The sequence below is a fragment of the Typopeltis vanoorti genome, chromosome 2 (genome assembly GCF_054136105.1).
Source record: "Typopeltis vanoorti isolate ZY-2024b chromosome 2, IOZ_Tvanoo_1.0, whole genome shotgun sequence".
Taxonomy (NCBI): domain Eukaryota; kingdom Metazoa; phylum Arthropoda; class Arachnida; order Uropygi; family Thelyphonidae; genus Typopeltis; species Typopeltis vanoorti.
In genome coordinates this window covers 141,670,025-141,693,219 of record NC_143550.1, presented here as the reverse complement: position 1 = coordinate 141,693,219, position 23,195 = coordinate 141,670,025, and the positions used below count along the sequence as shown (strand labels likewise).

Here is a 23,195-nt window from a genome sequence, read left to right as displayed (position 1 = left end):
AGAAAGCCTGGACAGAGGGACGAATTCCCGATGATTGGAGTAGAGCTCTCATAGTACCCATATATAAAAAGGGAAATAAAACTGAATGTGAGAATTACAGAGGTATTTCCCTACTGAGTGTTCCTGGCAAGATCTATGCAAGTATACTTGAGAAACGGTTGAGAAGAATTGTGGAAGAAAAGCCTGGTGAAGAACAAGCTGGATTCAGGCCAAATAGAGGCTGTCAGGATCAGATCTTCACTTTACGACAAATAGTCGAGAAAGCATGGGAATATAACAAAGATCTGTATTTAAGTTTTGTCGATTTGGAAAAGGCATATGACAAGGTGCCAAGAGAGAAGCTATTCAATACGGTGCAGTTATATGGTGTCAATGGGGCATTATATCAAGCAATACTTAGTCTTTATTTGAGTTGTAAGTCAGCAGTTAGAATTGAAGGAAGTACAGGAAGATGGTTTAATGTTAAATCTGGTGTGAGACAAGGATGTACATTATCCCCTCTGTTATTCATTATCTATATGGATCACATTATGAAGGAATGTGGTATTAAACCTGATATTAAAATTGGAGATGTTAATGTCAGCTCTTTGCTTTATGCGGATGATGTTATACTTCTAAATAAATCTGCTACAAGTCTGCCAGATTCTCTGACTAAATTGAATAGCTGTTGTAATAGATATGGTATGAAGGTCAGCAATAAAAAGACAAAGACAATGAAAATAGGCAGAATCATTGAAAATGTCAACTATGTTGTGAATGGAGAACCTGTGGAACAAGTAAAACATTTCAACTACTTAGGCACAATTTTTACTGAAGATGGTAAATTAAATATAGAAATAGACAACAGAATCAGCAAAGCTGGTATGGTGGGAAGTCAATTGAATAAATTCATATGGAATAAGAAAGAAATTAGTCGGAACACTAAATTAGCTGTATACAAGACAGTGTTCAAACCAGTTTTAACTTATGGATCTGAGAGCTGGGTCAGAAGTAAAACACTTGACCAAAGACTAGAGGCTGCAGATATGAGAGTCCTGAGAAAGATTAGAGGCGTGAACAGATGGCATCAATGGCAATATCATATTAAAAATGAGGATATTAGGAAAGAACTTGACATTGTCAGCATCCAGGAATGCGTTAGCAGAGCTAATCTCAGGTGGTATGGTCACTTAAATAGAATGGGAGAGGAAAGATTAGCAAAACAAGTGTTCTCTGGGTTGGCAGGAAAACGACCCAGAGGAAGACCGGTACAAAGTGCCTTAGATGATAGAAACATAAGATCTGATAATGTTGGAGTTGACAAGTAACAGACTGATTTGGAGGAAAATTGTAGATAGGAAGTTAGTAATGATGTAATTTTTTCATATAGTACTGTGATATCCTGTACTCCCCTTGAGGGTACATGGCAGGAATTTGATGATGATGATTTTTACCTGAAGATAAAGAGTTGTGAAATCATGGAAGTAAATCAGAATCTCTACTATTATAACTATTATGCAGGTCTACTCTAAGAAGTCTAAGAACTCACATAGGGAGGATCTTTAGTCACTCATACTTAAATACCTATCATATCTCTCTTTCTCTGAATAGATTCAAAGATAACTTCACATCTAATGGTACTCCATTCCATTCCACACACTTGCTATGCTTTGAAAGAACTTGGATTTCTGCTTCCTAACTAAACCCTAAGCCAAATTTCAGAAATAACCAAGTTCTACTTCAATTAGCCATAAGCTGCAAAATTTCAGTTATGTTTATACTATAAGATACCCTTATTAACTTATACATTTCTATAATACTTCCTCTCATTTAAAGAATCTTCTCGTACAATTCCATAGGTCAGTTATCAACTTGGTTGATAACTGACCTATGGAATTCAACGTCCATCACTACTTGGCACTGGACTTTTCAACTGTCTCCCCATCACATCAGAGCCTAGATGACAATGTGTGTACAGATGTGGTTCTATCAATGCCATGTAAAGTGGGAAAATAACTTCCTTTATCTTATATGATAGCATTCACTTCAACAGTGCAATTATCCAATGCGATAACTTCTCCACCTTAGCAATGTACGTGTGCTGTTCAATAAGTAATAAGACTAATTTTACTGTGGCAATATCACTCATCACAATATTAATTTCTGTGGAATAAAGAAATGTTGCTGTCTGTATTAACAAAAGAGGTTGATAGATGGCGTATACGGGCTGATGTGCCAGAGCGTCACATGACTAAACGCAAGCTTGTTTCAGCGCGCCTACAAGGCGCGACCAGTCTTCGACATGGAAGAGTCTTTGGAACAGCGTTATGCGATTAAATTTTGTGTGCATTTGCAAAAATCGGCATCGGACACTTTTAACCATGATACGCGAAGCTTTCTATGATGAAACAATGTCGAAGGCAAGTGTTTTTCGCTGGCATAAAACTTTTAAGGAAGGAAGGCAAAATGTGGAAGATCTTGAACGTGAGGGAAGACCTTCAACGTCCATCACAGAGACAATGATCAACACAGCAGTGATTATCATCAAGCACGTCAAAAGGAAGCGTCCATTGCTGAAGAATGGCTTCTTATTGCACCATGATAATGCAAGGCCACATATTGCTGGTTGCGTAGTGGACATTTTGCAGAAGAACAACACAGATATCCTACCACACCCTCCATACAGTCCTGATCTTGCACCGTGCGATTTCTGGCTGTTTCCTCAGCTCAATAAACCACTAAGAGGCCGCCATTTCGAAAGCAACAAAGCATGTGTAAAAGCTGCGGAGGCAGTTTTGAAAGAACTCTCAAAAAACGGACTTTCACATGTGTTTAAGAAGTGGATGCAACGTTGGGACAAATGCATCGCGTCTCATGGTAGTTACTTCGAAAAAGACCATGTAAATGATGACGATTAAAGGTAATCTGTTTTCTGTATAAATATAGTCTTATTACTTATTGAACAGCCTACATAGTTATTTAACTATCTGTCCACTATAATCCCAAAGCTGCAAAATATCATGTGTATCTATAACATAAGTTCCCCTTACTAACTTGTATATTTCTAACATCTCCTTTGCAATGTCCCTCCACCCCCATATAAAATGCATAACCTTACACTTTGCAACGATGAACTGACATTTGTTTTTATTCACAAATATAATCAGGCTGTTCAAAATCAACCTGCAGGAATTCTGCATTGCTTATGTCCTTTATCTCTCTCCCAAACTCAGCATCATCAGCAAATAACTGGATATCATCATCTGGACTATCTCCATTATCATTAATATACAAGTTAAATAACAATATTCCAAACAGAACTCTGTGATATATTACTGATCACCCTCCTCTTACACTCAGCATTTCCAAAACCATCACTTTCTGATACCTGTCATTCAGCCATTTTCCTATCCAAGTTGCAAGTTTATGCAACGAAATCCATGGTGTCTCTACAGAGGACCATAGTGCTGTCTACCTACCTTTGGTTTGATTCCTGTCCATCCACTTCTGCATCCAGTTAAACACTCGTAGCCATGTTACAAATCTAAAGGATATACACAATCACTTATAGGCATAAAAACCAGAGTTGTTATTTTTAAAAACCTCAACTGGCAGTACCAACAACTATCCTGTGCTCAACTATCTGAACTATGATCTGCATGATTCTGTTAGAAGCATGTAGTACACCTGATATCCATGTCAGAAAATGCCAAACCTAGGATCTCCTCTTTATAACCTTTGCTTAAAATTTTTTTGTCACACTTAGTTTTCACCTAACCATTCCCACTGCCATGAAAGAACCTGTGTCCTTTCAATGGTTCCATGTGGAAATGCCTTTGTGAGTTCTACTCCTTTCCATAGTCAGATTACTGTTTCTGATCTTCCAATGCAAACACCTGCTCCAACTGCATAACTGAAATAATCTTTGCTGGAATGAAGGCTATTGTTCTCATTCTCAATTCCACCACAAACTCATGACATAAAGCCTTGGTTCTCTAAGTAGTGTGGCAAAACAGTCCAAAATAAAAACTAGGCACATCCCAAGCAGATGAAGTCAAACATTCCAGCTTTACACTCAGAGCCTATGATGGAACCTGCAAAATCTGTGCAAAAAAAAAAACATTCACAAATCCAAAACTGAAAGGGCAAAATAGAAAAAACTTGTCTTCTATCTTTTGTTCAGCCTGCTTCCATCCCTCTTTCTCTCTTGCATCCAGATGATGTCATAATATCATCCAAAGACATATGTTCTCTCTCTCTCTCTCTCCTGACATCAATATTGTCCTCCAACTCATGCAAAAACAACAAAAGCATGATTTCCTACTACACAAAGAATATACTCCACCGTATACCTCCTCTGGTTCTTTTGCCAGAAAGATATCTAAAAAGAATCCCGAATAGTTGTATTTCAACAAGTCTTCTAGTGCTGATCTCTCTCTCTCTCTCTCTCTCCAACCCCCCCCCCCCCAGCTCCCAACTCTACTCAAACAAAATCTGCAATCTGCTATAGCATGGAAATACACACACACACACACACACACACATCTTCTCCTCTACCTCCCCAACTGTGCTCAAAACATGCACTCTGCTACAGCATAGAAACAAACCTATACTTAGCCTATTCCAAAAAAAAAAAAAAAAAAAAAAAAAAAAAGAGATCAAAGTCAGTAGTCAAACCAGCATCACACTGCTGTCACTTCATTTCCCTTAAAAACAACAGAAAATATTAACAAAAGCAAACTCTTCACTATCTTGGAGGTTCACTGATTACCAAGACATGGGCTCATTTCACAGCATATCTAGTTAGCATTACCAACCTTCAGAACAATGCCTGGAAAGGTCTAGAGAAACTCATGTTCATGCTTGACTTTTTCAGGGCACCTGATCACATCATAGATATTTACCGTTTCCTCTCTTGTTATTAGCTACATGTCATGGTAGACAGCTGACTCTCTTCAGAATTTTCTGTGATGCTAGAAATATCTGAGAGCTCTGCATTTCCATTCATTCTCTTCCTCCTATATATTAATGACTGTCTCTCACTAAGCACAAATTTTATCCGTGGTTTTGTTGATGACAATACACTTCATTCCTTTTTTTTTATTTGTAAAACCTTGAAGTGTTCAAATAATTGACATAACAAAATTTTCCATAACCAGTCTTAAACAAATCTCCTTGTTATTCATCTGTGAGGTGAAGACAACTCACCTCACCAAAAAATGATACATGAAAAATATATTTTCAAATGATATACAAATTGTATTATAAAGGAACTATTTTGAGCTACTAGAGTGCCTGCTGATTTGGTTTGCAATATATGCTCTAAGTGAATTTGTTTTAATTATTATTTTACTTCTGATATTTCACAAGATAATTTTCAGTAAGTGATAAAAAAAAAAAAGCAAGAAAAAATACTGTTACATTGCTGATGTTTGAAAATGACTATAACAGAAATGTTAATACTTGTTTGCATATAAACTTCATTTCAAAAGTACATGATAATTTAAAATAAAATTTTAAAAAAGTGGTATGCTATTAATAAACAATCAATCACAAACAATAATTCAGTTGGTGTAGTGTTATTTTTTATATATATTATATAAAATAAAAAAGGATTTTTTCTTAAAATGATGATTTCAGTTTTAAAATAATTTTACACAATCATATGTTAAAATAAATCAATATAATTAACGATCCCTTAATATTGTGAAATTATATCAAAATTGTCTCATCACTTTTTTTTCTTTTGTTTGTGACTAGTACTCATGAAAGACATATACATATAACATACATTTGTACTGTAGGTAGGTTAAGGATTTTTTCCTATTTTATTAATTGCATATTTTATTTTTTGCACAGTCTGGAAACCTTGTTCTAGAGACCAAACATGGAGCTTTCTGAAGCCACTTCAGACCTCCAATAAGAGGGTGATGTTCTCAGACCAATGATGAAATTAATTTTCGATCTATTTTTTTCTGAAGTAATGGAGAAAACTATTAACACTCAACTATGGGGGGGAGGAAAGTTCTGATCTAGAACAAAAATGATATTAAAGCAATTGATATTACTGCAAGAAAGAACATACAAGGATATAAGAATATAAGTTACCTTCATAACTTTACTATTAGTATGTTCATTCTTGTCGTTATATCATTGCTTTTATATCATTTTTGTTCTAGGCATTGATCAGAACTTTCCAGACCCCCCATTCCCACAATACAATACCTAGAATCATTAACTAATAAATGACTGCCAGTATGCATTCGGTCAATATTGATCAACAAAGGATCTTCTCGCTTATGTTTCCCACCTATGGACAAATATCACTGAAAATATGAGAATCTCAGGTAGTTGTGCTTGATATCTCTAAGGTGTTGTGATGATGTGTGACAAAGTTCTATTTCAGTAAGTGCCCATCTTATGGTCTGTGTTTTGACTTCTGCCACTCAGTTGTTGGCTTTCACTCTGACTGCACATTATGTGTGCAGTCAGAGTGAAAATCATGTGTGACGGCAGATAGATCTTTATCCACACCCTGCAGCAGGGCTCTAATCTTTTGTCTACTCACCTCTCTCTCTCTCCACACACACACAATGACCTTCTATAGTTGACTAAGTCCATAATTTTGTTAATGACAGTGAACTGCACTCCTCTTACTCATCTGACAAACCCTGTGCCATATATATATATATATATATATATATATATATATGTGTGTGTGTGTGTGTGTGTGTGTGCACCCAAAACTTCCAGAATATTTACTTTTGCAACATTAAATTCTAATCTTCAATGGGATTCTGCATGATTTCCATGACTGCAAAACAATCATATTTCTCACAAAAGAAAATACTTTTCTTCAAATGTTATGTTTAAATAATGCTCAAATCTCCAGGAAAGATGAGATCTCTCTTATTAGAGTAATTTTTTTTTTTATTCCCTAATCTTTCTTAGCATAAATATATTTTACAAATATTGCCTTCTAAGTAAGAAATTGATTTGATCTTACACTACAGACATTAATTTACTTCTGAAAAACTATTAACTCTACAAGTTAACTCGTAAACAAATTGCAACATGTCATATCTTTGAACACTGTTCTCATATTTGGAGTGATGTCCCTAAAAGCTCTAAAGATTCCTGACTCAGTACAGAAGACAGCAATCAGGATGACTAATGACCCATCTCTCATCAACTGACTACACTCTTTCATATATGTGTGTGTTCACTTGCTGCTCTCATTTTCTACAAGTATTCTTGTGGTTGCTATTTATCAGAATTACCATTGGTAGGTTTTATCAACTTTTCCAAATCTACTAAATATGTGCAGCAGTTATTTAACACCCATTCAAAAGTTCAATCTCACAAAACAAATATTTCATCCTCTTCAGCTATTATTTTGAACGTCTCTCCTTTCCAAATAAGCATAATCTGCATGTCTTCAAATCCAATGCTAACAAGTTTTTATTTTTCATTTTTTCTCAACTTTCTGTCCATCTATGGTACTTACGCACTACCAGTTAAATAGCATCACAAGTAATGTGGAATTTCCATTAAAAATATCTTGAAAAAGCAGAGCCAAATTGTACTAATCAAGAGAAATGGCAGGTATATATACAGATATGATAATTAGACTATCAATCAAGAGAAATCCCAAATATGAAAGTTCAAAAAACAATTAGGACATTAACAGTAGCTTATTAAAAATGAAAATATTAGAAAGAAATGTAGCATCATTTAGCATTCAAAACAGGAGATGAAAGTTAACAAGAAATATTCAAAGCAAAATGGCAAGAAAAAGGCTGAGATGAAGATCAAATATAACTATTTTAAAGCAGTTATGGCTATCTCAGCAGAGAGAAAGAGAGAACATCATATCAGAGAAATGCCATATACACCTGACATTCACTTATAACAAACTCATAAAAAAAGACCACAGTTGTTGAGTTATTAATAAAGGTTTACTGTAGTGAGAGGCAATTAGAATCATTAATGATGCAACTATTATAGCATCATTTCTGTTTTACATGTTCTTTCTAACTCCATATCACTATACATGATTCTATTGTCTGTCTTTAAAAAAAAAATGTCAAATTTAAAATTGTAACTTCATTATTATTATTCCAAAACCCCACAGAGTCAAAGACTCATCTAGGAGGTTCTTTTGTCACACACAGCTTATCATACCACACCTTAAACACACTCAAATTCTCTGCAAGACCCGCCCTCTCAGGCAAGGCATTCTAATCATTCACAACTTTGCATGCAAAAAAACCTTCTCACTCTCCTGCTCACACCCTCCTTATACAGCTTCCAGGGATGACCTCTGGTTCTCCCCTAAACTCCCACCATTTTTTGTAAAACCTCTCCAACACTGATCCTATAACAACCCCTCACTAACTTGTAGGACTTTATCATATCACACCTTTTCCTCCTATCCACTAGACTGTAAACTGCATCTTGTCAATTTTTCCTCGTATTCAACATTCCAGAGATCAGAAACTACCTTAGGCAGTTGCCTCTGGACCCTTTCTAACATTTCTTCATCCTTTTGAAAATCAGGAGACCAAATCTGTGCACAGTAATCCACGTGTGTCCTAATCAGAGCCTTATACAATGAAACAAGAATCTCCTTGCTTCTACAAGTCAGTGTCCTCTGCATCTTCCAAGAATTATTTGCATTCTTTGTGTTGTGCTCACCACTGCTTCTTATATGTCAAAAGTGATCAAGAGAAATCGATCTTCTACAATGGAAAATATGGAATGCCTTCTAATGATCTGGATTGAAGATTGTAATCAGAAAAAGATTCCTTTGAGTCAAATGATAATCCAGGTAAAAGCAACAAGTCTATATGACAAAATAAAAGCGAAAATGAAGGATGCACAACCAGTGAAAATTTCATAGCAAGTCGCGGGTGATTCTACAATTTCAAAAAGTGTATGGGACTTCATAACGTAAGAATCCAAGGTGAAAGCACAAGTGCTGACACTAAAACTGCAGAATTATTTCCCAATGAATTGAAGGAGCTTATTGAGAAGGAAGGCTACACAGATGATCAAATTTTTAACGCTGACGAGACTGGCTTGTTCTGGAAAAGAATGCCATTGCGCACATTTCTAGCAGAGAAGGAAAAAAACACAAGTTGGGTATAAAGTGTCAAAAGCCCGATTGACACTTTTACTAGGAGGTAATGCATCAAGTGATTTAAAATTGAAGCCACTATTAGTGTACAGAGCAGAAAACCCAAGCACTCTTAAGGGCTTTACAAAGAACAATTTACCTGTTCGTTGGCATTCGAATAAAAAAGCGTGGGTGACTCGTTCAATTTTCGAAGACTGGTTTAAAACTTGTTTTTGCCTTGAAGTTAAAAGCTATTGTAAAAAAATGATATTCCTTTCAAAATTTTGCTTTTATTAGACACTGCACCAGGCCATCCAACTCTATTGACTAACTTAGATGAAAATGTCAAGATTCATTTTTTCCCTCCAAACACAACATCAATTCTGCAGCCGATGGATCAAGGCGTTATCTCCACTTTCAAGGCTTATTATTTAAGACGAACTTTTGCTCAAGCTATTAAAGCTGCAGCTGAAGAAGATTCTTGAACTTTGAGTGAATTTTGGAAGAAATTTAACATAAAAGATGCCGTTCAAAATATTTATGAATCTTGGCAAGAGGTGACTCAAAGCAACATGAGAGCCATATGGCATAATATCTTGCCGCAATGTTCAAAGGACTTTGTTGCCTTTGCAACACAGAAAGAGGAAATCTCAACGTAAATTGTGCAGATGGGCAAAGATCTTGGTTTTACAAGTTTAGATTGTAACAATGTGAACGAATGTATTGATTCTCATTCAAATGATCTGGATGATGAAACCCTTTTGGAGTTGGAACAACGAGTCTATGAAGCAGAAGAAGACGAAGATGACCCCACTGATGTCATGATTGAAGAATTTTTCTTTGCTGACCTTTCAACTTTTGTGAGAAAAATCGATGAAGCTTCCGACTTTCTCATAAATGCCGACCCGAATTTGGAAAGAAGCATCAAAGTGAGACAAAGTCTCAATAATGCCATCAAATGCTACAGAGATCTAGTACTTGAAGAGACAAAGAAGACAAGGATGGTTCAACGAACACTAAAAGACTACTTTAGTAAAAAGTAAATTACTGTATGCTGAAATTGAAGCAATATTTGTTTTGTTTTCTACAACTTTTATATCAGTTTAAAAGGATTTTATTTTTATTTAGTTAATAAAAATAACATTTTTTTTTTTTTCATTTTTAAACATTTTTATTATCCTAAATTTTTGTAATAAATAAATTAAATTGAAAACCTTTATAAATAGACCTTGAACAACGTGGTTTTGCATAGTGCAGATGCTTCTTGGAACCAATTAACCACGCTGTACAAGGTATTCCTGTATTTGGTAAAATCATAAAATGTGCATCATCCCAGAAATTAGCCCAAAAATTCCAGAACAGCAGGAGCCACTTTCCCTGCCAAATACAGATGGAACATTAATTAGTTGAAATTAAAAATGATGAATCTTGTTATACTATATTCATTAATAATAATGAATCTAGTATAACAACTGAACAGATTTTAAAAAAAATCAAAAAAGAGGAAACAGAAAAGCAAGTAAAAAAACTTGATTGATCAGAAAGAATTCATCAAAAAAAATTTGAGGATAAACAAAAAAAAAATTAAAAGGCAAACTAAATAAACAAAATGTAAAAGGAGAAGAAATAAAGTTCATGGATGCAAAGTGTTCTCAGTATGATTACCATGTACATGAAAAGAAAATAACTATCTTCCAAATCAAGAATATTAGCCATGAAATTGAAATAAAGGCAAGCAACTGTATAAAACTGGAAAAGAAGCAGGCTACATTCACATTGCTTATTCACAGATTCACAACATCATCAATCTGAAGTTCATTCAAAATCTGGGAGTTAAAGACTTCCCAGTTACACCTCAATAATCATATCCAGATCTATTCTGCATTGCCTCGAATGTACGAGGATTCCACACGCCATTTAAACAAGAGGCTTTAAAGAAACTTATGCTATGCCATAATATCAGGTTTTTGTTTCTCCAAGAAACATACTTCTGCAAAGGACTGGAATCAAGATTCTTATTCTTGTCCCCATCCCCTCCTTGGATCATTCTGTAATATCCAAAGGAATGCAGAAGGATGAAACTTGGCAATAGACTAGAAATATGATGTGTTATAAGGTTTATAAATGTTTAGGCTCCATCCAGTGGAACAATCAGAAGAAAATTCTTCTAGGTATTGTAGCCATAGTTATACTGTGCCCACTACATCATAGCAGCTGGAGATTGTAATTGTATTGAAAACCCTACATTAGACAAAATAGGATACCCTAGAAGTGGAAATGTAAGATATGTACAGTTAAAAATGTCTTGATAGTGCTCGACTAGAAGACGTGAGGCATTCACAACCTTCATCTCCAGGCTTATACTTACATGAATCAAAGTACAGGCAGTCCTCGGTTTCGCCTCACTTCCGTTTCTGAAAACACAGGCATAAACCGAATTGGCGTAAAACTAACTCAATTTGAGATACAAAGTTATGTTCCACGCAGTCAAAAAATATGCACATGAAGTATGTGTAACATTATTATATTTAAGGCTTTGATAACACATACATATATATTTGTTAAAATAAAATTATTAATAACAAAAACAAAATTATACCACCATTTTTATTTTGTCATGCTGTACCATCAAAGGCTTGAAATATGGAAAGGCAGCAGGAGTAGATGATATTCGACCAGAAATGCTGAAGTCTTACAGTGCTGCACTGCATATTTCAGAAGGCCTGGACAGAGGGACGAATTCCCTGATGTTTGGAGTAGAGCTCTAATAGTACTCATATATAAAAAGGGAAATAAAATTGAATGTGAGAATTACAGAGGTATTTCCCTACTGAGTGTCCCGGGCAAGATTTATGCCAGTATACTTGAGAAACGGTTGAGAAGAATTGTGAAAGAACAAGCTGGATTCAGGCCAAATAGAGGCTGTCAGGATCAGATCTTCACTTTACAACAATTAGTTGAGAAAGCATGGGAATATAACAAAGATCTGTATTTAAGTTTTGTAGATCTGGAAAAGGCGTATGACAAGGTGCCAAGAGAGAAGCTATTCAATACGCTGCAGTTAGGTGTCAATGGGGCATTATATCAAGCAATACTTAGTCTTTATTTGAGTTGCAAGTCAGTAGTTAGAATTGAAGGAAGTACAGGAAGATGGTTTAATGCTAATTCTGGTGTGAGACAAGGATGTACATTATCCCCTCTGTTATTCATTATCAATATGGATCACATTATGAAGGAAAGTGGTATTAAACATGATATCAGAATCGGAGATGTTAATGTCAGCTTTTTGCTTTATGCGGATGATGTTATACTTCTAAATAAATCCGCTACAAGCTTGCAAGATTCCCTGACTAAATTGAATAACTGTTGTAATAGATATGGTATGAAGGTCAGCAATAAAAAGACAAAGACAATGAAAATAGGCAGAATCATTGAAAATGTCAACTATGTTGTGAATGGAGAACCTGTGGAACAAGTAAAACATTTCAGCTACTTAGGCACGATTTTTAGTGAAGATGGTAAATTAAATATGGAAATAGACAACGGAATCAACAAAGCTGGTATGGTGGGAAGTCAACTGAATAAATTCTTATGGAATAAGAGAGAAATTAGTCAGAACACTAAATTAGCTGTATACAAGACAGTGTTCAAACCAGTTTTAACTTATGGATCTGAGAGCTGGGTCAGAAGTAAAACACTTGACCAAAGACTAGAGGCTGCAGATATGAGAGTCCTGAGAAAGATTAGAGGCGTAAACAGATGGCATCAATGGCAATATCATATTAAAAACGTGGATATTAGGAAAGAACTTGACATTGTCAGCATCCAGGAATGCATTAGCTGAGCTAATCTCTGGTGATATGGTCACTTGAACAGAATGGGCAAGGAAAGATTAGCAAAACAAATGTTCTCTGCCAGGTTGTCAGGAAAACAACCCAGAGGAAGTCCAAGATATAGGTGGATTGATAAGGTACAATGTCCTTAGACGATAGAAATATAAGATCTGATAATGATAATATTGGAGTCTTGACAAGTAACAGACTGATTTGGCAGAAAATTGTAGATAAGAACTTAGTAATGATGTAAATTTTTCATGTAGTACCATATCCTGTACACCCCTTGAGGGTATATGTCAGGAATTTGATGATGATGTGTTGTGCTCACAATTTTGGCAATGTACACCTAAATTTCAGATCCTTATCCACTATCTCCCCAAGATCTCTTATTTCCTCCACCTCTAACAATATATCCACCAAGCATAAATTCTATATCCCATCTTTGTTCCCCACATTTTAAAACCTTACATTTTGCAGCATTGAACTTTCATCCCCCATTCCTGTGCCCATTCACTCAATCTATTCAAGTCTTCTTGTAAGGCCACAACAACAACTTTTCTACTCTTCATAGTTCATCCCAACTCTGCATCATCTGCTAACAACTGAATATCCCCATCCAAAGCTTTTGCAATATCATTAACATACAGGTTAAACAGCAATGGCCCTTAAACAGAACCCTGAGACACACCACTAGTGACTTTCCTCTTCTGGGATATTGCTCCCCCATACAGATGCTGACACCTATCAGATAGCCAGTCCTCGATCGAATGCAATAATCTAACATCCAACCTTATCCACTCTAGTTTGACTATCAACTTATCATGCAGTAATCTATCAAAAGCCTTTGCAAAATCTAAATATATAATACTGTGTATCTCTCTCCTCTGTCCAAGGAAGCCATCACCTTATAGTAATAAGTAAGTAGTTTACTAAAACATGATCTCCCTTTAGCAAATTCATGCTGTCCATCAAAAATAATACCATTGTTGTCAACCCAATTCTGGATCCTAGTTCTCACCAGCTTCTACAACAACTTAACCACAACCCTGACACAAAGATAGGCCTATAATTTGTTGCTTGAGTTCTATCACCTCCCTAATGAAGTGGCACAATCTTGCCCTCCTTCCACTCCTTTGGAACTTGATCCAGTGCAAGAGGCATATTAAAAAAAAATTTTTTTTTTGATACGTTAAGGCAGATGCCAACTCCCTGGCACATTCCTTCAGAATATGTCGTGATATGATATCAAGTCCCACAGCCTTATTAATATCAAGTTTGCTCAATTCCCCATACACGTCTTGCTTACTTACAGTCAGTCTCTCCTCCCCATCATCAACTGTTCTCAAACTCTCCATGACGTCACATTCACAAGAATGAAAGACCATTATGAACTGCTCATTAAGTATCTCTGCTATATCTTCTGCATCAGTTGTCTTTATACCATCATTTTCTCCAATCATTTGTCATCCTTCCATAATCATTCTTTTTTTACTGGCTACATATCTAAAGAACTCCCTAGGATTATTTTTGGCTTCATTAGCAAGCTGCTGCTCATACTTCACTTTTGCGACTCTTACCAACCAAGTCACCCTCCTTGCCTGGTCTTTGTAATCCTCATGAAATTGGTTATTGCCACTTCTCTTATGCTGCCTCCATAATGCTTTTCTCCTCTGTATCATGCTTATCATTCATCCATTTCACACCTACCTTATTTAATCTTCTGACCCTTAGAATAAATTTAAGCATTACTTTTACTAGATAGTTCTTGAATATCCCCCAAGACAGCTTGCAAGTGTATCATTCCATGCTACTGTTAAATTATATTATTGGTTTATAATTTAATTGTTAATTGATGTTGACTGTACCATTCTAATATTCTACGTCAATTATCAACTTTGTATTTCTATCAACCGCGCCTTTGTTATTCTTTTACATGTGCACCTTATGGCTGACTTACTTCTACTTTACTCAGTCATAACTATAATCTGCTTAAGACGGACCTCTCTATTAATTACTTATAATCTTTTTTATGTTCCCACTGACAGAATGGCCTTTGTTATTAGTCTATCCACAATAAACAGGTTACCAACTTTCAAACTATGCAATTAGAAAAATTTATTTTTTTATCGACTGTGCCATTCCAATTTGTATATATGGCTTAAGAATTAAAGTATGAAACATAGGCAAGATCAAATCAAACAAGCTCGCAGGTTCGCTAATTTATTGCCAGGCAGTGCATTGGCAATAGATCAGGCAAGATAGTTATACAAACAAAACATTTTATTTTGATCTTAGTTGATCTAACTTTCATTACATACATAAATTCCAACAATAAGCTTTTAAAACATTAACAAAATTTATGCTTACTTACAATAGCCTTTACAGAAGTCCAGTTAACATGAACAATTCTTCAGCTAGGTTTGCTTAACCTTGTGACCTTTTCCTGGAATACAACTGTTGATTGGATGATATGGCGGTTCTTCACTCTTGCAGCTGCCAGGAAATTTAGGTAGATTTTTTCCATCGGAAACAGGAAATGAACTGCAGATGTCTTCTGATATGCCCACGGCTAGCTGTACGCTCCAAGAACGTTGTTGCAATCTGGCTGGAGTTCCATCAAAATATGGCCTTGCCTTCACCACCAGTGCCAGAAACCTCCAAAACTCAGGAAGGAGAGCGATAAAGTGACCAGTGAAAGTCTTCTAAATCCTCTATATTTTTGAGAGTCTCTCAGTCCTCTTAAATATCTTGTCTCATTCTATGTAACCACATAATTGTGCCGGGATCACCTGCTGACACAGTGACATCACATCGACAGGCTCCGTGCAAGACACTATATCGTAGGTGCATATTTTTATGTTCGCAAGATCTTGCGATTCTTTGTTTATGCATGGTCATCGTTATAATCTCTGCTAATTCTCTTTCCTTTGTTTTAAATACAACTTAATAAAGCTTATTTTTTATGCACTTTTACAGTCAAATTTAACATTCATTTTTTTACAACAAATTCTATTTTATATATGTGGAAATCTCTGTAAAATCGAACTCGAAAAATTTTAATTTAATTTTTCGGGAGAGAATTTAAACTACACTTGCAAGCTGTCTCCTGAGCTCCTCATAATCACCAGCCTTGTAGTTCCACATACACCCTTTTCTCACAGAGGTCCTCACACTTCTGGCAACCACCCAGGTAATCAGTTCATGGTCACTCTCACCAACTGGAGGGCGATTTGACATCTCATTTATAATTACATCCTCTGATGAGATGATCAAATCCAAGACCCTTAAATCCTTGTATGCCCTCTGTTACATACTGTCTGAGGTAGGTGCCCCTCAAAAACTCATTTTCTTTACTTCCAGTTGATATCGCATCATCCCAGTCTATACTGACATAATTGAAATTACCCATAATGATCATCTTTTTCTTATTTGCTTGGCTAATTTGATTACACATTTCATAGTCACTACCATCCACATTACCAGATCTATAACAACATCCAACTAAGTATTTCATTCTATTCACCTCTATCTCACACCATATTGCCTCAAAACCACTGGCACTATTTCCCTCTTGCATCTCTACTTTGTACGGACATAATTCTTTATCATCAATAGCATTTGTCCTCCCTTTTTACCATTTCTATCCTCATGAAACACATCATACCCTTCCATCTCTATTCCTGCCAGGATGCCATCCTCATCACACAGTATCTCACTTATTCCAGCAATTTTTGGGTGAACCAATTAATGCAACCATTTCATTTGTCTTGTTTCTTACACTCCTAGCATTTGTATGCAAACACAGTAGCTTATTCCTGGATCTATAGCTAGTTCCACTGATACCACTTATTTAATGTGACTTCTCCATGCACTTGAGCCATTTCTTTTTCCTCCTTAATCATCTTCGAACTTTCTTCATATCCAACTGTTTTTCCATGATCCCAGGTCATCCCCTTGCCTTTTTGTTTACATATGCATTCACATTTTCTTGGCACATCTATCTTTCTCGAATGGACAGAGGAACACACTGTGTTCCTCTGTCCACTCTGAACCTCTCTGTTTCCCTGTCTGTCTTGCACACACCTGTTCTCTCATTCTCTATATTTATGCCACTCACTTCTTCATTCGTAACCACCTCTTCAATCTCTCCTGTTCTTCCACATCACTTCCCACTTGATCAGATTCATTCTCTGCACTCATTTCTCTACCTTCCAGCAGTAGTCTCTCCAAGCGACTCTCACCAAAACCACTCACATACAGTCCATCGCTCCTATACAGTTCACTTCATCCTTCAAACTCATTCCATGCATTAACAAGCTGCACTCCTTTCTCCTCACACATTTCCGCTAACATATCATTCATATTCCTCGCTCTCTGCCCCATCTCACTACTGTCATACCTTTGCAACATGCTTACTACCTTTTCTATCACACTATTCTTTTTTTTATCTGTCTCAACAACCTCCTGATATCCAATCTGACGTGCTCTTTGTTTGCAGTCAAGTCATTTGTACCTATTACAACTACCAATTCTTCTGCTCACTTACTTCTCATATCTAATGCCTCAATCAGTTTGCTCATTCTACCTCCAGTAAAACAAACTTTGTGAATCCTCTTGTCCAGCACACCTTTAATAATTGAATCACCATACAACACCACTCTTTTATATCAATATTATCCTTTTCATCATTTTCTATACATATCTCGAATTCTCTTAACTTCATTCCACATCCATTCATCTCTTGCCTCATCTCAATCAACTCAACTTTCGAATCATGCATCACATTTTCACTCTCATTCATTCTCTCAATTTTGTTGCAAGCTGTACATGTCTGTTCACAGTCAATGCTGCTCGCCACCTCATCTTTAATTGTACTTTGTTTTTTAACTTTCGCTACATTTGCGTCACTTTCATCTTTCTTACCATCGATTGTGTTGAACTAAAACTTTGAAATAAAGAGGAGAAAAGTATTTAAAACCACTAAATAAAATTAATTAAAGATAGGAGATAAATTTCATCTTCCAATGTGATACCTCTGCCCCACTTACTGGAGGTCTGAAGTTTCTTAAGAAAGTTCATGTTTGGTCTCTAGGGCAAGATTTCCAGATTATGTAAAAAATAAATAAAAAACACAAATACATAAAATAATACTGTATATGATTAAAAAAAAATCTTTAGCCACCCAGAGTACTTAGTTACTACATGTTTACAGCCTTTTATGGATGGGATACATAAATAAATCAATACAAATAGTAATCAAATTTCAATTTTTTTTATTCATGTTCACTAAAATACAATACCCATCGCAATTCATCCATTGTCATAGAGCTTAGGCCCTCTCTATCTAAAGCAAGGTCCATTTCTCTAACAAATCCTGCATGTGACCACAGACGACCACGTTTTCCTGGAAGAGCTGAAAGGCCATGCATACGACACAGACTTCTCTATAATTGAAATGTCAGAAAATATCATCTGAATGTTTAAATTACGGATATTAAACTTTTTTTTATCGCTATTTAGTTTTAACATCAATTTCTTATTTTTATGTGGTAATATCCCAACACACACACTATCATAATCTAATCATTTAAGTGACAAAAAGACTATAATTAAATGAATAACAAATCAGACCAGCAAAAGAATTTACTAGCTCTATCTCCAAGGCATATAGCATATCTGCTCTTCAACCAAAATGGGTTCAAAATCCCACCTTTGCATGGATATTATGCGAATGCCTTCAGATGGTACATGAATTTCATCACCTACTGTGAGACCACCACTATACTTATTTAGAAGACTGAAATGGCTTAGAAAGTTTCTATATTTAGTCTTTAGAGAAAGAGTTATAAATTATCTAATTTTAAGCCTATCTGCAGTAGTAATACTGTCCTGTAGGCTTACAGACTATCATGGGTAGGATTCATATTAAAAAAAAATTCTCTCGCTATTCCATTTCATTACAACAATTCTTCTAAAAATCTTGCTTTATTCTTATTAAAGATATTATATGCTTCAGAGCAGTAGCATTCGCTTGAAAAGCATCCCAACTAGAATTTATATATATATATTTAAACCCATACACAAGAAGTAGAAGAACCTATAACATATCAGTACCACGTTCAGGGTGTAGATAAGGATTGAGAAAGAAGAAATCTATTGACATTTTTTTGAAGAGCTAGAGGTTGTAGTTGTTGGGAAACATATATGGAAGGCTGTTCCAGAGGACAGAGGTGGATGGAATGAATGAGGAAGAGAAGAGAAGAAGCAGGTCGAATATGTTTATAGTCATACTGAAAAGGAATGTTGAGCAGCTTCCTCTCTTAACAGATACAAGAGAAAGGAGAGGAATAATGTTTGCCACTTCACTGGAGCAGTAACCATGGAAATATCTGATGAAGAGACACAGAACTGAAACAGTGCTGTGAGATAGGGCTGAAGTGAGTCTGTGAGGGAAAGGTCATCTATGAGCCAAATTTCTATCCCCTGGACAGCAACAATAATTTTTTAGAGGTTTTAGGTGCACTACAAATGTGTGAACAATATTCTAAGAATGGATCGATTTAGAGATTTGTAGAGGATTGGTAGCTGGGTGGATGTAAAATAGCATCTTGAACAGAAAAGATGCCCAGTTTTTTAGAGAATAGATACAAAATTTCAGTCCAAGAAGAGAGATCTGACCTTGCCTGGTGACTTGTGTATTACTGAAGGCAAGGGAAGATGAGTCAAGATCCCTTTTACAAGGGGAATTCCAAAAAACTTCAGTAACATCATTAAACAGCAGGCCTGGATAATGTATCTTCTCTTCTCCAACCAACAGGCTGTGGGTTCAAATCCCATTACAGGAATGGATGTTTGTAAATGTCTTTAAGGTGCTAGATGAATTTCATCCCCAGGTATGGAAAAAACACATGCTGACACTTTCGTTTTTGCTTTTTTTGATGTGATGATATTTAATATCACCTAGTAAATGTCCATCTTTATTATTAATTCATTATACAAAAATTAATTATCATTTTCTTATAATTTTTATTATTTATAATAATCTCCTATTCTTATAACCACACATACATCAGTCATCACAGAGACCAATAACTTCTGCTTGAAGTTTCTCAAACCATTATGGCAGGGGAAGTAAATCTTGTCCATCTTTTATGCAGTTTTCCCATTGGAAAAAAATCTGCTGGGTTAAAATCAGAGGATTGAGGAGAGCCAAGTAATGGATCCTCTATGACCAGTTCAAGCACTCTGGGGGGGGGGGGGGGGGAGTATAAGTTGCACTGAAATAGGCTTACACCCACAAGAGGCACAGCAGAGCACAGATTAAATTTAATAGATTAGACATGACAAAAAAGTTTATCAATACCCTTACTGCTAATTTTTCCTCTAGGGTTACACTAGCAAATTAAGAACCAAAGTTAAAAAAACTAACCTAACAGTTTTTGAATCCTACACATAAGTAATCTACTGTTTTTCTGACTGCCTCAGGAAGGAAATTTGCCATTCTGATAACTGAAAGGTAAAATAATTGAAGTACAATTACATTGTGTTCTAGCAGATGTCAGCTGACATGCAAGGTTCAGTTAAGCGAGGGGTCACTGTTTTGAAGGTCAGATTAATGGTAGATTACCATATAGAAAATACAATCCCCAGCTTATATAAGAATTGCATTTTGCAAACTTTACGTACCTAGAATTTATCCCTCCCCACCCTACCTGTTAATCACATTCTGTAGCTACCTGATTGCAGCACATGTATGTGGTAGTTCATTAAAATGTTTTAAAGGTTATTTCTGTTAGTTTCATTCATATAGGATGCACACTATACGATTCTATAGGACACTATAGGATGCACACTATAATTAGATTTCAGTATGTAATTATTAATGCTTGTAATATAATAAAATATAAATATTAGCAAACAGGACAAAAACAATGTTTAATTTAGCTGTTCAATCTTCAAACAAACTTGTAGGGACCACAGGAACAGTTGTCGTAATGGACAGTATATACAGTGATTTTCTTTTAGCATATTTCATTGTACCAAAGTGGACCAAAGGCACACTTCAGAACCATGGTCAGGAGAAGTGCTGTAGACCACTGTAAAGATGCCAGCAAGTAGAAGGGAAAAAAAGCCCCCCCAGGTCCTGCACAGCCCTTTGCAATCCCACCAAGGTGGCGGTGAGAAATCTGCAAGAGCAGGGGGTTGCTAAGAATCTTGCAGAGGAAGGTAGACCACCATCTGGAAATCCGACCCTATTTATTGGTTCCTTCAACACTCGAACGCTGTCTTCCGACTCCTATATTGATTTCCTGCTTCAAGAACTGCAAAATGTAAAGTTTGATGTCCTTGCTATTTGTGAAACCCAAAGAAGCTCTAAATTAACAGCAAAATGGAACAATGGAAACCAAATTTTCCTGGGAGTTTCAGATAATGCTACAAGGGCTGGAGGAGTTGGCTTCATCATAAATGAAAAGCTAACTAAAAATATTATTTCTTGCACAATCCATTCTGAACGACCAGGAACACTAAAATTAAAACTTGGAGAATCCATAACAATAAAAATAATAGTAGCCTACACACCCATCTCAACAGCTGACAAAGAAGAAATAGAAAATTTCTATGAACACCTACGAGAAACATTACTGAAAAAAACAACATACACAATAGTGTGTGGAGATTTCAAAGCAAAGATTAATACAAGATTTATTGAAGAAAAATACATTGGACCGTGGGGGAAAGAGGAAAGAAATGAACGAGGTGAACTCCTGGCAGAATTTGTAGAAGCAGGAAGGCTCTACATTATGAATAGTTTCTTTAAAAAAAGAACTGGAAAAAGATGGACTTGGCAGTCTCCAAATTGAGAGACAAGAAATGAAATTGATTTCGTCCTAACAGATTGTAAAAGAATAATAAAAAATGTCAAAGTCATTGGGAAAACCTACTGCGACATTCATTCAGACCACCATCCAATAAGAGTCGCCCTCAAAATACACACACACAAAAAAAATGAAGAACGCATACGAGCACAGTCCAACCATAAAAAACGCTCGAAACAGATAAACCCATAAGAATTTAGAAAAAATATGGAAGAAACTGACTGGAAATTAAAAAATGACATTGATGAAGATTTAACAAACTTTAGCAATCAATTAATGAACTGCAAAGAAAGAACCTCGTAGGAACTTCCTCCTAAGACCAAGGAACGCCTATCGGCAAGAACAATAGAACTATTGAAGAAAAGAAGAATACTGAAAGATACAGGAAAAGACTGTCTAGAATATAAAAATTATTTGTAAACAATTGAGGCAGAATATCAAAGATGACTATAACATATATAGAACAACAAAACTGGCAGAAGCAGCTAGGCTGTGCAGTAGCCTAAAAAAAAGTAGAAAAAGAAATAAATCTCAAGCAACCACTACCGTCAGCCTTCATAGACAATCAAGGAAACAGACACACAAATAGAGGTGAAATGGAAAAAATAGTAAAATCGTTTTATGAGAAACTTTACTCATCTAAACAAGTAATCACTGCTCCAGTACCAGACGAAAATTTGGAAATACCATCTGTCCTACCTGAAGAAGTAAAAATGGCTATCCACCATATGAAAAATGATCGATCACCAGGAATTGACGGTATAAAATCTGATGAATTAAAAATGGGTGGACAAATACTTTAAAGCTTTAGCAGAAAGTTTTACTCGATATATACAATTAAGGAAGGTACCTACTGAATGGAAAACATCAAAGACCATAATTCTGCATAAAAAAGGTAATAAAGAAGACATCAGTAACTATAGACCCATCTGTCTATTAGCACACACACAAAATATTCGCCAGAGTCGTCCTAAACCGAATACAAACCTTCATCAATGAAAATAGCTGCAAAGAACAGGCTGGTTTCAAAAAAGGCTTTTCAACAATAGATCACATTCAAACTATTACTCAGCTAACAGAAAGATGCAGAGAATACCAGATCCCACTTTGTCTTCTTTTTACAGATTTTAAAAAGGCATTTGACAATGTTTAGCATACCGCAGTATTCCAAGCTTTCATAGAACAAGGCGTAGAAAAAGCATACATCCAACTCTTAAAAGATATCTACAAAGAAGGCACAACAAATATCACCCTTTTCAAATCACCCAATTAAAATTAACTTAAGTAGAGGAGTACGTCAGGGTGATGTCTTATCACCTAATCTCTTCACATCTACTCTGGACAGCATCATTCGAAAAATTGACATGAAAGATGGAATAAACATTG

At 35.8% G+C, this 23,195-nt stretch overlaps 1 protein-coding gene across 1 annotated transcript in view; it reads right to left on the bottom strand.

Moving 5' to 3' along the window:
- LOC150109478 (LETM1 domain-containing protein 1) overlaps positions 1–23,195 on the bottom strand; it is an 86,675-nt gene that overhangs the window by 11,126 nt on the left and 52,354 nt on the right. Inside the window, exon 7 of the mRNA XM_090402443.1 lies at positions 18,234–18,377. Within this exon, the coding sequence (XP_090258569.1) occupies positions 18,234–18,377 (144 nt within the window). The remainder of the gene's footprint in view (positions 1–18,233; positions 18,378–23,195) is intronic.